Below are 16,342 nucleotides of genomic sequence, written 5' to 3'. Positions count from 1 at the left end.
AGCCAAGGAATCTCTAGGCAATTATCTAAATTCATACAAACTCTCAGTATTTCTCTGCAAAATTGGGCTTCCTGTTTTTTCCAAATTCTTGCCCACAACAATAGTTGCAGTTTTATATATTCTTCTCAATAGCCCAGTCCAACTTTCCCATGACAGAATAATACAGAGGTGTGTTGGGGCACTGCCAGCAATCTCCTAATAAATGTATTTTCTATTATTTGCAGCGTATTGCAATTTATGTATCCCCAGATACCAGCATTAAAAGAAACGACAGAGAAACATTTACTTTTAAACACATAAAGCAATTCCTAAGTTGACTTATGCCCTATTCTTTTAGAAAATATAAAAACAGCTTCTATTGACCTTTGAAATTGCATTGCTCTAACACTTGTTAAAAACTTCCAATAAAAATCCATATCAAAACCCACACCGAAATATGAAAAAAAATGTTTGCTTAATTTCTTCCCCTCCTAAGATACATTTCTTCCTCCTAGCTTTTTTAGGGCCCAGACTTCACAACAAATTATTGATTTAGATTAGTTTTGAGCTCTAGATGAATCATACATTAATTAAAAGTATCAAAGAGGGATTAGAGTATATTTGCAGGGAAGAGATGAGGGTAGTAAAAAACCATTGCAAGACACTGCTCAGTTACTGGCTCTGGGTTCCTCAGGATCTTGGTGAACCTACAAGTCCTGTACATCCCCACAATCAGAAGGTCCAAACGGATGCAACAGTATTTTGCTTTCAAATAGTCATACTTAGAAGAAGTTACAGGTGAAAACATTGGTGCAAATGGCTGTTTTTTTCAGTTAATTTTCAATTTTTACTTTTTTCAGCTGTTTCTATAAAAAAAACCCTTGAAGGATCTACATAAAGGGCCCCACGCTGAATTCAGAATTTTGTCTACTTTTCTGAAATGTATAGTTTTCCAGGATCCATTATTGCCTTCCTACCCATTTCTAAAATTAACTGGAAGGAGATTGAAAGCACAAAAAATAGCAAAAATAGGCTATGTTCCAGTAAAGTGCCAAAACTGTGCAAAATCTTTTGGTTTTCTGACAAACCTCTGTCAGTCCCTGGAAGATGATGATTTCAGCACCACAAACCCTTTGATGATACCATTGGCAGGGAAAAAACAGGCGCTTTTTGACCACTGCGAAGAAGTCTTGATAAGCATGCTTGACAGTGGCCAAAAAATCTATTCAGGGCTCTTCCCACTGTCTGAACAGATCCTGCATCATCTTGGAATACAACCACCATTCGCGATTCAGTAGTCATCGGCCACTGAGTTCCTAACACCAGCATGTAAAGAGCCTGTAGTGTGGTTTACAAACTGGGAAATGCCCTGAAGCTCCAGTCAATAGTAAAGGTGCAGCATCTCTTGGCACACAACACAGGACCCCAATCGGCCCTGTTGGTTACAGTACCATATAGTTGTGATGTTGTCAGAGAACCTGCACCAGCATTCCCCTTGATGAATGACAAATACGTTTAACCCGAGGCCCACTGCTTTCCCAGATTTATGTGGAGGCGGGTTTCTGCTGGAGAATACAATGCTCTGATCTCCAACTCTCCCAGAAAACACATCTGTCACTCCTGTCAGCTCTGGGAAGGGAAAGGAGAGCAGTCTTCTGCTGGTCTGGTAGGAGTCCAGCAGCCATCAGCAGTATGTCTTGTGCAGTCTTCTCTGAAACCTGGGTGACCTCCAACAGGTTTCCTTGGAGCTGGACCCTCAGACTTGAGAACCCAGTGGAAAGCCCTCAAGTGCGCTTCGCACAGTGGACAAGCAGGATGCATGGAGCCAAATAGACGAGAAGCATCAGAGCTGCTCTCAGTGAGATCCAGTCCTGTGGATGAAATATTGGAACATAGCCCTAATGTCCAGGACTCGTTGAGAGGGAGAAAAGGCCCTGAACATCACTATGTGCAGAGGAGCTCCTATAAAAGGGAGTCTCCTCAAAGAAGTCAGGTGTGACTTTGGCTCCTTGATTGAGAACCCCAAAGATGTCAGTAAGTTCACCGTCACCTAGAGGTGGTTTACGGCTGACTGGGGAGTCCACCTTAAACAGCCAGTTTCCCAGGTTGGGGAGGGCGTGGGGGGTCGGGAGGAGTACGGGGGGCTGCACTGGTATCCTCAACCTCTGATGATGCACTGAAAACACCACCATCATTTACGTGAACACCCACGGTTAGGGGGAGCAAGGCAAACTTAAAATGCTCCTGACTGATCTAGAACCGAAGGCAATGTCTGTGGGACATTAGCTTAAATGTTGCCTAGAACACATGTATCCAAAATGCCAAATACGCATAAAATTCCATGGGTACCGCTAAGGCTTATTTGGCAAATCCCACAAGGATCAAAGATCTTTTTTACTGTTAACCAAAGTCACAGCAGTGGCCCTGATACATTAGAGTACAGGGATGAAACATTCATCTTTACCTATTGGTTTCTCACAGCTCAATCCAAATGGGAGCTACGCAAACAAATGATGAACACAATACTCAATAATTCATATATTCACCCCCGTCAAGAGATCTGGGTTAAATCCATGATTCTTTTGCTCACCATGCCACCCAAGTTTGGACCCAGCTATATGCAAATCAGTCTTGACCCTGTTACTCGTGCGAACAGTCCAGCCCAAACTGCCAAGCCAGGTCCTCCCCCTGGACCAGAAACAAGCATCCAGGGACCGATTTCAGGGTTATCCCTCATCAGCCAGGCTAGCTTGAATCCGGTGGCACAGTGAGCAAGGGACCCACGTCTGGGCATACCCACCCCACTTATTTGAATATGGCGGAGGTTAAACTGGAATGGCATGGGGAGAGAAAATCTATGGATTTAAGCCCAGATCTCTGTACTAGGGTGAATGTGGGACATTGTTCAACATTCTGTCCATCAATTGTTCTTTTTGCATTTGCCGCCCGAAGTGGGACAGGTATGCCCAGACGTGGGTCCTGTGCTCTCCATACCACTTGAGTCAAGGTAGCCTGGCTGATGAGGGGTGAAACCCCGAAACCAGCCGTAGGATGCTGGTTTCGGGGTTTTAGCACTGGATTGTTTCCAATCCAGTGAGGAGATGTCCTGGCTGTTCTGGCTGGACTGTTCCAATGAGGAGCAGGGTCAAGACTGTTTAGCATACGGCTAGGTTTAAACTGGAATGGCATGGGTAGCGAAAAAAACGATGGATTTAGGCTCAGTTCTTTCTACTGGGGTGAATGCTTGACCATTCTGGCATTTTTGCATCAATCCAAATTCAAACATGTTTTGTAACTGGAGAAATTACAAACTTAAGTAATCGTCTTTTATACGGTCTCCTGGTTCCTAGCTAATTAAACTATAAAGTAAACATAACAATTACCCCCGCCTCGAATCTTACTTACGACATTAAATTAGATTAAGTATACAGTACGTACATGTTCTACAGATGTCTGTCAGAGTGCAGTCGCAAATCAAAGGTCCATTAATCAGTATAAAAAAAGAATATGAAACTGCATCTGGGACCACATATATATTTGTCTGGACTAAAAAGAATACATTATAATACGACTGAAAAGATAAATGTACATAGTCTTTAAAAGAAAACCATAAAGAACTTAGGAGACATTTCTTAGTTTGTTTGGCCAGTCATGTTAGCTCAAATCAAATGACACAAATCTCTGATCTCATTAAGAAATAATATCTACCAAGTAATATAATAAAGGCCGGAATTGCTTGTGTAACAGCAGCCTGCCTTATACCTTGGAGGATCAGCTCTTTACAAATGAACACCATAAATATACATGACGAATAAATCTGTCTGGACAGTTTTTACATTTGAAAATATATGTAATGAAGTATAAAATTAGTAGTTGGAGAGGATATTAGTCTTACTTTGGAAGTTGAGTGAATGCCTGGAAGCCAGCTTTGGAAGCTACTAATCGCCTCACAGCTTGGAACTGGCTCTCAAGCTCTGCGTTCGATGTGGCTGGGTCCCCTTCTTGAGAAAGCAAGGATGTAATTGCATTATTTATCAACCTCTCTTTGTTTTCAGAGAAGAGACCCTGGTAGAAAAATACACTGCATTAAAAGCTGTTCATGTCAGTGGTAAAAAAATATATCAAATAAGTGAGGGAGTAAAGTTTCCAATCTTTCTTACATCCTGGGTTACAGCATGCAGAACTCCACTGTATGAAACATTGGAGTTGAACCTGAATACTGCATCTGCAAAGTTGCAATCTGCAAAGAGAAAGAAAACCAAAATTCAGCAATTGTCTATCAATAGTGCTTGAGTCAGACAGTTCTAACAGAATAGACCTTACAGCAGTGTACCTCACACTTCCCTGCCTTACTGGACGGTACCCAATGTCAACCTGGTAAATAGTTCTGAAATGGGTGATCTCTGCATTAGAGGCTGATGGCTAAGTCTGCGCTCATGTTTTGGGAAATCACTGCCTGCCTCACTTGATTACTTCTCAAAGGTGCCTCAATATTTGAGTTTCCCCCGAGGTCAAGCTGCAGAGCTAGCAATGACAATCACTACACCTATGATATGCTGCAGTACTGAACCACAGAAGCCTCTTTCCTAGACTCCACAGCATTTGTTTGTTTTGTTCTCAAACCATCCTCTACGCAAGCCTAGTGATACAGTGACAAGAGACCCTGGTAAGCCAAACTTTCAGCACCAAGAAAATGTCTTATGGCCTATTATGCAGGAGAGGTAGAAGGGGAAGGTTAACTGAGGTGGGTTTTAGTAAAGCAGGTAAAGAAGGTCAGATTTGGTTCATATCTGTTTTTTTGTACTTGCACAAACAATCACAGGATGCTGAATTCTTCACATTGCCACGCAGGAAGACTGATAGAAAGAAGTCTGATGAAGACAAACCTTTGACACAACACAGATTGAAAGATGTCCTCACAGAGCATCTGAAAGATAAATCTTCAGCAAGAAGATTTCCTGACTATGGTATTGTACTTCTAGCTCTTGACACAGCTTCCCAATTAAATTTTGTTTCGGCTGAGAATTCAGGACATTTCAGAAGCTTGGCATAACGTCAAGGCTATAGTCGACACAGCTCCCCAAATCCGAAAAAGATAACAAACATACCCCACAAACAGTTGGAAATAACCCCATTGGGGGATTTGGGGGATGTTACTCAAAATGTCAATGCATTAAAACCAGCAACTATGAGATCTCTCCTAAAACATGAAGTCAAGGAAGCTGATCAGTTTGAGCAGAATTATTTTTCATGATGGTCAGATGAGATATGCGATGGGGCAACATGCATGGATATATTTTCCTCCCAATAAGAATAATAAAATAGACTCTATGGTTCTCTATACAATACATGAGGGTAAGAATGCTCCACTAAATTGCTGAATTTTAAAAAGGAGAATGCAAATGTGGGATACAGACCCGTGTGGAGAATACATTAGATCAAACACTAGTATAAATTATCAGGCAGGAAGAAATTTGATCAATCATTAATGTCTCTCTACAGAGTGTAAAACCCTGAGTTTGACTTGGATGGGACCCAGTTGAAGAGGGTACTCAAGGTACCTTTTCTTTCCAGTGCTGGTGCAGCAGAATTTACAAACCCTTCAGAAGCGAAAATGCATCTGCTACCAACGGAATGGACACACAAATGGACAAAAGATACATTAAGATAGGTACAACTACACTGAGAAACGCTCAGATTGATGTTAGAATTAACAAATGAAAGGCAAACAACTGAAACTAAAAAGTCACTCTACAAAATACTCAAAATGATCCTCTAAAAAGCACAATCCTATTCCTTAGTAAACAGAAAGCTTATTCATTTTCTTTGCCATATTTATTTAATGTAATATGTACTGGTGTAACTTGGGAGTAGCTAGGCAGGAAATTAAAGTGATATTCTTTTTTTACAGACTGAAACTTAAATATATGTATGAACAAATTCCTGTTAGAGACAACAGCTCGCCATTACACTGTTAAATTCATCAACCCACTGAGTTATAACTAACTGCTTTTTCCTTCATTAAACACTTAAGTAAAAACTTTATTGGTGAGCATATGCATTCTAATAAAAGTGCCATACCCTTACTCTACATTAAACAATGTTCCACGTTAACAGAAAGGAAATCCAGGTGCTATAGTTAGAATATAATATTTTAAGCAGCAACTTGAACAAATTTAAAAGATCTCAATTGTTAAAGGGGGTGCATGGTATCCTAGATGGCCAAGAGTTATGTATGCTGAATGCTTATGCTACTAATACGGATGATGGAGACTTTTTCGGAACCCTGGCAAACGAGATGCTCCTCTATGCTGGATGAACAAGTTACTTACCTTCGGTAACGCCTTTTCTGGTGGATACAGTATCTGCCTGTGGATTCCACACCTTGTGAATATCCCCTGCGCCATCAGCCATTCGGAATTTTTTTGTAGCTCTCCACTCTGACGTGGACGACGTCACAGAGGTACGGCTCCGCTTGCGACCTCGCTGATGTCACCGGATCCATAAGAGTGCCTGGTCGGCATGATGACGTCAGTTCTGCCCTTTTTTCCGTGCCCCCGAGGCACACGGACGGACCGAGAAATAGGTACAGTACACAGTATTCAAACCAACACACAAGTGTGAAAATAATTCAAAAAGTAAAATCAATTAAAAATTTCCATTGAAAGATACAATCACAAAAGAAACACTTGCAGGTATAGAAGAGTTGACAACGGGGAGGCGGGTGGGTCAGTGAGGAATCCACAGGCAGATACTGTATCCACCTGAAAAAGAGCTACCGAAGGTAATTAACTTGTACTTCTGATGGATACATCTGCCAGTGGATTCCTCACCTTGTGAATAGAGTCACACAGCAGTCCCCACTCCCGGAGGAGGGTGTCCACTCCTTTATACCAGAAAATCTTGGAGGACAGAACGCGCAAAGTGACCGTCCCTCCTCACTTCGGAATCTAAGAAGTAATGCTTTGCGAAAGTGTGGAAGAGGCCCAAGTTGCCGCTCTACAAATGTCCTCTGCAGGTACACCCCTAGACAAAGCAGATGTAGAAGACTTTGCTCTAGTAGAGTGAGCTTTTATACCCTCTGGAGGTTCCTTACCAGCCAGTGCGTAGCAGATCTTGATGCACAAGATCATCTATGTGGAAAGTGTGTGCTTGTGCACCGCTCTTCCTTTCCTGCAGACAGCAAATCCCACAAAGAGCTGGTCGTCCACACAACCGTCTTTAGTCTTATCGAGGTAAAAGCTCACCGCCCTCTTGGGGTCCAGACGGTGAAGCCGCTCCTCCTTCTTGGACGGGTGAGGGGGACGATAGAAGGTAAGAAGGGTAATGGACTGCCCCAGAAGGAAGGGAGTTACCACCATAGGCAGAAAAGCAGCCCTGGTCCTGAGTAACATTCTTTCAGCATGAATGGTCAAGAATGGGGGTTTCGAACTCAGAGCCAGAAGCTCACTTACCCTCCTTGCCAATGTAATTGCAACAAGAAAAACAGTCTTAAAAGACAGTAGTCTCCTGGGACACTTGTGCAAAGGTTCAAAAGGCGAACCCATCAAGTAGGTTAAGACAAGATTTAAGTCCCATTGAGGCACAATAAATGGAGCAGGAGGGAATTTGTTGGTAAGGCCCTTAATGAAACGTAATACAATAGGCGACTTAAACAAAGACGGCTGGTCCGGCAAGCAAAGGAATGCCAACAAGGCCGATAAATAAACGTTTACAGTAGCCACAGCAAAACCCTGCTGGGCCAGAGATAGTGCAAACTGAAGAATGTTGGATAAACGAGCCCTTAAAGGGTCAATAGACTTCTCCCCACACCAATGGACACATTTTGACTACCTATAGGAATAGATAGACTTGGTGGAGATACGTCTGGCGGACAAAATAACGTCCACCATGTCAGAAGGAAGGTAAAAAGAATTCAGATTGCCCCGTTCAATCTCCAGGCATGAAGGTGTAAGCTCTGGAGGTGGGGGTGTAGAACCTGCTCCTGCGACTGCGAGAGGAGGTCTGCCCTGAGAGGGAGACGGAGCAGAGGGCACGAGGAGAGGTGGAGAAGATCTGTGTACCACACCCTTCTAGGCCAATCCTGGGCGATCAATAGGACTTGGGCCCGGTGTTGGCGAATCTTCCTCAGAACCCGAGGAATCAAGGGTATGGGAGGAAACGCGTAAAAGAGTTGTGTGCCCCAACTCAACTGAGACGCGTCCCCCAAAGCTCCCTGCATCGGTAACTGGACACTGCAGAATGACGGGCAGTGAGCGTTCTCGTGAGTGGCAAACAGGTCCACCCAAGGAGTTCCCTACATCCGAAAGACGTGACGAACCACCTCCGGATGAAGCCTCCCCTCGTGGTCGGCCGAGAACTGCCGACTGAGACTGTCTGCAAGCACGTTCAGAACTCCGTCCAGATGATTTGCCATCAGACAAATCTGGTGGCCTCTCTGCAGAAACAATGCGACCCTACTCCTCCCTCTTGTTTGCCATCAGACAAATCTGGTGGCCTCTCTGCAGAAACAATGCGACCCTACTCCTCCCTCTTGTTGACTTACCACATTGCGGTAGTATTGTCCGTTAGGACTTGAATCAACTGACCGCGAAGGGAAGGGAGGAAGGCCTTGAGCGCCAGACATATTGCCCGCAACTCTAGAAGGTTGATGTGAAGCAACCTTTCCTCTGGAGACCAAAGACCTTTGATCTCCAGATCTCCCAGATAAGCACCCCACTATAGAGTGGATGTATCCGTGATCACTGTGGCAACCAATGGAGGCAGATGGAAGGGCTTTCCTTGAGACAGATTGCCCTCCACGCTCCACCAAGACAGATCCGCTGCAGCTTCTCTGGAGATCTTCACTGACACCCTGAGATCTCTGTTGTGCTGATACCACTTCCTGCGGAGGCACCAGTGGAGCGCCCTCATGTGCCAGCGTGCATGATTGACCAGCAGAATGCAGGAAGCAAACAGACCGAGCAGGGAATCATTTCCTGAATGTCGAGAATCCTTTGTAGAGGAGGGAATGCTCGACATACAGTAGTGTCCAGTACTGCCCCTATGAACAGGTTGCGCTGAGAGGGCACCAGGTGAGACTTGGGCACGTTTATCGAAAAACCCAAATTGTACAACAGCTGGGTTGTCACCTGCAGATGATGAAGCACCTTCTTGGGCGACTCTGCTTTGAGCAGCCAGTCGTCCAGATAGGGGAAAACTGGAATCCCCGATCTTCTGAGATGGGCTGCAACCACTGCCATCACCTTGGTGAAGACTCGAGGTGCAGTAGTAAGTCCAAACGGGAGAACCGCAAACTGTTGTGAACCCGCCGTGAAACGGAGATACTTTCTGTGCGACTTCAGGATCGGTATATGAAAATACGCGTCCTGCAAGTCGATCAACACCATCCAGTCCTCTTGCTGCAGCGCCTGAAGAACCTGCGCAAGGGTAAGCATCTTGAACTTCTCTTGCTTCAGAAAAAGGTTCAAGATCCAGGATTGGACGTAACCTGCCATCCTTCTTGGGTATCACGAAAAACAGGGAGTAGCATCCGTGACCCCTTTCCTGCTCTGGAACCACCTCTATCGCACCTTTTTTTTCAATAAAGTTAGGACTTCCTCCTGCAGGAGAAGGAGATGGTCTTCCGAACAAAAACCTTGGCAAGGAGGGTAATTCGGATGGAATTCCCGAAAGGGAAGGGCATACCCATTCTCCACAAGATTGAGAACCCAAAGGTCCGTTGTGACCAGTTCCCAATCTTGCAGAAAATGAGTAAGCCGACCCCCTACAGGACCAACATGTTCCGGAATGGGGAATCTAGGGCTGCTTTGCTGCGGTAATAGGAGCGAAATTAGAAGAAGAGGAGGAGGAGTGTTAACGACCGAGGACTACCCCTATTTTTACCTCTATAGGATTTGTATAGAGTATTTTGTTGTTGTTGCTGCTGCTGCTGAGGTTGGCCATATGTCCGAACGGACGACATTCCAAACCCTTTGTATTTTCTAAAAGCTGAGCCTCTAGGTTGAGCTTGTAAGCCAAGAGATTTAGCTGTTGCCTTGCGGTCTTTAATTCTATCCAAGGCAGTGTCCGCCTTTTTTCCGAAGAGCCCTGAACCATCAAAGGGTATATCTAACAGCGTGGCGCGAACATCTGCCGAGAAATCCATGGACTTCAGCCATGCACTCCTCCTAGTAGCCACAGAAGAGCACATGATTCTTGTGACAGTCAGCCGTATCTAATCCACTTTGAACTACTTGGCATGCAGCAGCCTGGGTATCATGTAGCACTTCTTCAAAATTCTTTCTATCCTCCTCAGACATCTTAGGTGTCAGCTGTTTAGCTGAATCCATTAAAGCATGGATGCATCTACCCATAAGACAGGTAGCATTAGATGATTTTAATGCCATGCTTGCAGAGGAGAAAACTTTTTTGGCAGATTGATGAAGTCTCTTTGATTCTCTGTCTGCAGGCACTTGAGGGAATGCACCTGAAGATCTTTTTGAACATGCAGCTTGAACTACCAAGCTCTCTGGAGAAGGATGAGTTGATAAAAACTCTGGATCCCCAGGAGACACCCTCTATCTTCTCGCAATAGTCCTGGAAACTGCAGGCGCAGAAAAAGGTTTGCGCCAGACTTTCAACACAGGTTCAATAAGTGCCTCATTGAATGGCAATAGAGGCTCAACAACTGAAGAGGATGAATGGAGAACTTCCGTTAATATGGTCGATTTGAACTCAGTCACTACTTCCCACTGTTGAATATCCAACAAAGCAGCCGCCTTCATGATCACCATATGATATGGGGCCACGTCCTTGGATGGTGGATCAGAAGTAGGAGAAAACTCCCAATCTGGAGAGATATCCAGGCCACTTGCCTCTCTCAACTCAGCAAAACACTCATCTGAGTCCTGGAGTTCACCTTCCTCCATCTCTTCTAATTGGTACCTTTGCTCTTCTAAGATCCTCTGGGCTTCTCTTCTGGATCTTATTCTAGGTACTGGCGTCGATGGAGCAAGAACCGACTCCGTCGGATTCGAGGCTGGCGTCGTGCACGGATCTGACGGCGCCACCTGCGCCGAAAGAGGCCGAATAGAAGGCACCGGAGAAGAATAGAACTGTGTTGAAGTCCTCAGTGCCGGGAAATTCCAAGACGGCGCTGCAGGCATGAAGGGGGCCGGGGCATATGCTTCAGGAACCCCCAAATTGAAAGCTAATGGCCCGATGGGACCCGAAGGTGCACCAGAGGGATAACATAGGTCTGTGAAAGACTCCATACATGGCATTTAGATAATGCGATGGGTCTTGACCCGGAGCTGGAAAAGGTGGATAAGCTCCCGGGACTGAATCCAAAAAAGGTGCTACCGTATTCGGGCCCGCCGGCGCCGATGTCGGAACCAATGGAGTCGCCTGCTCTCCTGGCTCAGGAATCTCTTGCTATGGAGCTGGAGAATGTACCGAATCCGGTGAAGAATCCGGCGTCGGTGATCGAGGTGGAGAGACTAAAGGCGAAGCCGATTTATTAGGAGAAGCTGGATTCGACAAAGAAGGAGACACGTTGTCCTTTCTGTGACGTCGGAAAGGAGAGGTCGACTTCGGCGCCACTTCCTTGTAAGAATGATGCCTTGATGAATGCTGCTTCTTCTTATGTTTCTTCGGCTTTGAAGTTGCACCAACGTCGACTTCGAATCCAAAACCGACCTCGATCTGAAGCGAGACCTAGACCTTCTCCTACCTCTCTTCTTTTCTTTCCTCATTTTAGCCATAAAAAGCTTCGCTTCTCTCTCCTTCAGCGCCTTCCGATTCATTTTCCTGCAGCATGGACATCCATAGACGTCGTGGTCGGAAGATAAGCACCAAACACAGTCATCGTGCGGATCAGTAATGGACATATGTCCACCGCACTCCCTGCAGGGCTTGAACCCGGATTTCCTTGAGGACATCTTCGAAGGAAACAAGAAGAAACACAGCAATACAGCCAGAAATACAAAGTATCCACGGAGAGTCCTAGAAAAACCGTTGGCGTCGACGGCGCAGAAAAAAGGGAACTGAAGTCATCAAGCCGACGAGGCACTCTTATGGATCCGGTGACGTAAGCGAGGTCGCAAGGGGAGCCGTGCCTCTGACGTCGTCCACGTCCTCGTCGGCGTGGAGAGCTACAAAAAATTTCCGAATGGTTACTGGCGCAGGGGATATTCACAAGGTGAGGAATCCACTGGCAGATGTATCCATCAGAATACCAATTATTTGGGCGTGGGACTTAAATTGCATTATGGACAGACAGTTAGATGGACATCAGAGCAGAATTGGAACGAACCCTGTATAGTAACCAGGCTGCGGGAAGTCATGGATAGACTTCAAGTTCTTGATGCACAAGTTACTACTTGTGTAACGATATATCTGTAAGAGACATTAGTTAGTGATAGATTCCTTACCTTAGAATAGATACCGCAGCAATACCAACCCCGGTGGTGGGTCTGCGAACCAATAATCACACCAGAAAGTCCTGGAGGACGGAACGGCCAAAGAAGCCATCCCTCCGGACTTGACTGTCCAGGCAATAGTGTCTTGCAAACGTGTGCAGCGAGGCCCACGTAGCTGCCTGGCAAATGTCCTGCAAGGGCACTCCCCGGCCCAGGGCAGTACTTGTCGCCGTGGCTCGGGTGGAGTGAGCCCGCAATCCAACAGGGGGCTCCTTTCTAGCCAAGGAGTAGCATGCCTGGATACACAAGATGATCCATCGGGAGATGGTCCTCTTATGTACCGCCTTCCCCTTCTTAGCGCCCACGTAGCCAACAAAGAGTTGGTCATCCACCCGGAACTGGCGTGTGCGATCCAAGTAGAATGAGAGCGCACGTTTTGGATCCAGACGGTGGAGCCGCTCTTCCTCTTTAGAGGGGTGCGGTGGCGGAAAGAAGGTTGGCAAAGTGATGGACTGCCGGATGTGGAAGGCTGTGACAACCTTGGGCAGGAAAGATGGCTTAGTACGCAACACAACCTTGTCCGGATGGACAGAAAGGAAAGGAGGAGTACAAGAGAGGGCCTGGAGCTCACTCACTCTCCTGGCAGAGGTGATGGCAACCAGGAAAGCAGTCTTCAGTGTAAGAAGGCGGAGAGGACAGTTGTGAAGTGGCTCAAAGGGAGCACACATCAGAAAAGTAAGAACACGGTTCAAGTCCCACTGAGGCATCACACACGGAACAGGTGGAAATGTGTGTGTGATGCCTTTTAGGAATCTATTTACAGTAGGGGACTTGAACAAAGATGGTTGATCAGGCAGCCTCAAGAAGGCTGAAAGGGCAGAAAGATAGACCTTGATAGTGCCCAGAGCAGAGCACTGCTGGGCAAGAGAAAGAAGGAAGAGAAGAACCTCAGAAAGAGGGGCATAGAGAGGATCCACAGCCTTTTTCGGTGCACCACGCCACAAATCTGTTCCACCTGCAGGCGTATACCGACTTTGTGGAGGGACGCCTGGCTGCCAGAATGATGTTACAGACTTCAGGAGGCAAGTCAAAGGGCCTCAACTGTCGCCGCTCAATCTCCAAGCATGGAGGTGGAGACTGGACAGGTTCGGGTGGACGACCGTCCCCTGCTGCTGCGACAGAAGGTCCTCCTGAAGAGGCTGACGAACCGGGGGATCGACTGACATACTGAGTAGCTCGGGATACCAGTACCTTTGTGCCCAGTCCGGAGCCACAAGGATGACTTGCGCCCGGTCGCGCTTGATCTTCTTCAGCACTCTGGGCAGAAGTGGTATAGGCGGAAAGGCGTACAACAGACCGCAACTCCACTCGCGACGAAAAGCGTCTCCGAGCGAGTGCCGCCTTGGAAATTCCAACGCGCAGAACTGATGACTTTGCGCGTTCTCTTCGGTGGCGAATAGATCTAACCAAGGCTCTCCCCACTGCAGAAAGAGACCTTGCGCCACGCCCGAGTTCAGACGCCATTCGTGATCCATCATGCACCGGCAGCTGAGTTTGTCCGTCCTGGCGTTCAGAGAACCTGCCTGGTGTTGAACCACCAGGGTCACGCCCTGATGTTCCAGCCATTGCCAGAGGCGCAGAGCCTCCTGGCAGAGGGTCCACGACCCCACTCCGCCCTGTTTGTTGCAGTACCACATGGCGGTGGTGTTGTCCGTGAACACCTGCACTACACTCCCTCGGACAGAGCGGAGGAATGCCTTCAGTGCTAGACGAATCGCCCGCAGCTCCAAAAGGTTGATATGGAGCCGGGACTCCGCCGGAGACCAGAGGCCTCTGATCTCCGCCTCTCCCATGCGGCCTCCCCAGCCCTGGAGGGACGCGTCAGTCACGACTACGTGCTCTGGTTGGGGAAGGGAGAGGGATCTGCCGCTGACCCAATTGCTGTCCGTGAGCCACCACTGCAGCTGTCTCGTAAGTGCCCTCCAAGATCAGGACGTTGTCGGACAGGTTGCCCTGATGCTGGGCCCACTGAAACATCAGGTCCCACTGCAGAGCCCGCATCCGCCACCTGGCGTGATGCACCAGAAGGATGCAGGAGGCCATCAGCCCCAGAAGCCGCAGCGTCAACCTGACCGAGATCCGGGATAAAGGCTGAAAGAGTGGGATGAGAGGCTGAATATCCCAGACCCGCTGTTCGGGCGGATAAACCCGAAACTGCGCCGAGTCTAGAACCGCTCCGATGAAGAGGAGCTTCTGAGAGGGGCACAGGTGTGACTTCGGCACATTGATGGAGAACCCGAGCTGGTGCAGGAGATCCACCGTAGTCTGGAGGTGGCTGACGACTGTCTGGGGCGAGCCCGCCTTCAACAACCAGTCGTCGAGGTAGGGGAAGACTGAAACCCCTAGCCTGCGCAGATGAGCTGCGACCACCGCCATCACCTTTGTGAACACCCGTGGGGCGCTGGTAAGGCCGAAGGGGAGCACGGTATACTGAAAGTGCTCTTGGCCAACCGTGAACCGCAGGTAGTGCCGGTAGGACGGCAGGACGGCAGGACGGGGATTTGGAAATAAGCGCCATGCAAGTCCAACGCTACCATCCAGTCTCCTGTGTCCAGGGCAGCTAGGACCTGAGCCAGTGTCAGCATTTTGAACTTCTCCTTCCGGAGGAAGCCGTTGACGTTCCTTAGGTCCAAGATAGGGCGTAAGCCCCCTTTGCCCTTCTTGGGTACCAGAAAGTAGTGGGAGTAGCAACCACACCCTACTTCTGGCCCAGGAACGCGCTCGATGGCCCCCTTGGCCAAGAGGGCCGTAACTTCCTCCTGCAGAAGTCGCAAATGATCCCCCGATACACGGTGGTTCTGCGGTGGCATGGCTGGAGGAGTCGCCTCGTAGGGGAGGGAGTAGCCCCTTCAGACGATCAGCAGCACCAACCTGTCCGACGTGACAGTGTGCCAGTAGGAGTGGTGATGGCGAACCCTGCCACCCACTGGCGTCACATGGGCCTGAAAGCACAGACTAGGAGGGTTTTGAGGCGGATGCTGCGGGGGAAGGTGTGGACTGACCTCGCCGTTGACCCCGACCGCCGCAACGGCGGTTTCCACGGCCGCCACCGCGTTGGGTATTACCCTGCGGAGCGTGGCTGGCAGCACGTGTGGGTGCACCCCTTCCGTGGCCACGAAAAGAGTGAAAGGCAGCCGATTGCTGGCGTGGGGCCGAGAGGCCCAAGGACTTGGCCGTAGCCCTGGAGTCCTTAAAACGCTCAAGCGCATGGTCTGCCTTCTCGCCAAAGAGGCGACGGCCATCGAACGGCATGTCCATAAGTGTGTTCTGGACATCGGCCGAGAAGTTGGCGGACCTCAACCAGATGTGGCGCCTTACCGCCACCGTCGTTGCCATTGCTCTATCCAGTGAGTCGGTGGCATCCAGTCCACACCAGATAGAATATCTGGCTGCATCCCAACCTTCCACAAGGGCTTGGCCGAGTTTGGCCCGTACCTCCAATCGGACACTTTGGCGGCACTTCCGTGACTGTATCCCACAGAGAGCGGGTGTAGCGGCCCAAGAGGCATGCGGTGTTGGAAGACCGCAGTCCCAGACTAAGGGATGAGAAGATCTTTTTGCCATACTGCTCATACCTCTTGGATTCCCTGTCCGGCGGAGCTGACGGGAATGCGGTTTGGGAATTGGAGGCCTGGATGACCAGGCTCTCAGGGGTGGGGTGGGTGGACAGGAAACATGGGTCACCCGGGGCCGGGCGGTGGCGTCTGGCCACGTTCCTATCTACGGGCGAACCCGTAGCGGGCTTGGACCAAGTGCCCAAAAGAACATCAGTTAAGGCCTCGTTAAACGGCAGCAGAAGCTCGGCTGAGCATGACTGCGGCTTAAGGACCTCAGTGAGGAGGTTCATCCTCACGGCCGCGACAGGGAGCTCAAGGCCCAAGGCCTTGGCTGCCCTAATCAAC

General features: G+C 48.3%; 1 protein-coding gene across 4 annotated transcripts in view; it reads right to left on the bottom strand.

The window, feature by feature from the left end:
• Positions 1 to 16,342, bottom strand: part of DNAJC13 (DnaJ heat shock protein family (Hsp40) member C13) — a 1,694,551-nt gene that overhangs the window by 1,236,377 nt on the left and 441,832 nt on the right. For all 4 annotated transcript variants that reach the window (XR_015300721.1, XM_086942056.1, XM_086942057.1 and 1 more), the window contains exons 11-12: positions 4,140 to 4,219; positions 3,875 to 4,044 (exon numbers count right to left, since the gene is read on the bottom strand). Coding sequence is in view for 3 of the 4 variants with exons in the window: in XM_086942056.1 (XP_086798182.1) it covers positions 3,875 to 4,044; positions 4,140 to 4,219 (250 nt within the window). In the remaining variant the exon portion in view is untranslated. The remainder of the gene's footprint in view (positions 1 to 3,874; positions 4,045 to 4,139; positions 4,220 to 16,342) is intronic.

The sequence above is a fragment of the Lissotriton vulgaris genome, chromosome 10, assembly GCF_964263255.1.
Source record: "Lissotriton vulgaris chromosome 10, aLisVul1.2, whole genome shotgun sequence".
In the NCBI taxonomy this organism is placed as follows: domain Eukaryota; kingdom Metazoa; phylum Chordata; class Amphibia; order Caudata; family Salamandridae; genus Lissotriton; species Lissotriton vulgaris.
The sequence above is the reverse complement of the archived record's forward strand: the minus strand, read 5'-3'. Positions and strand labels throughout refer to the sequence as shown.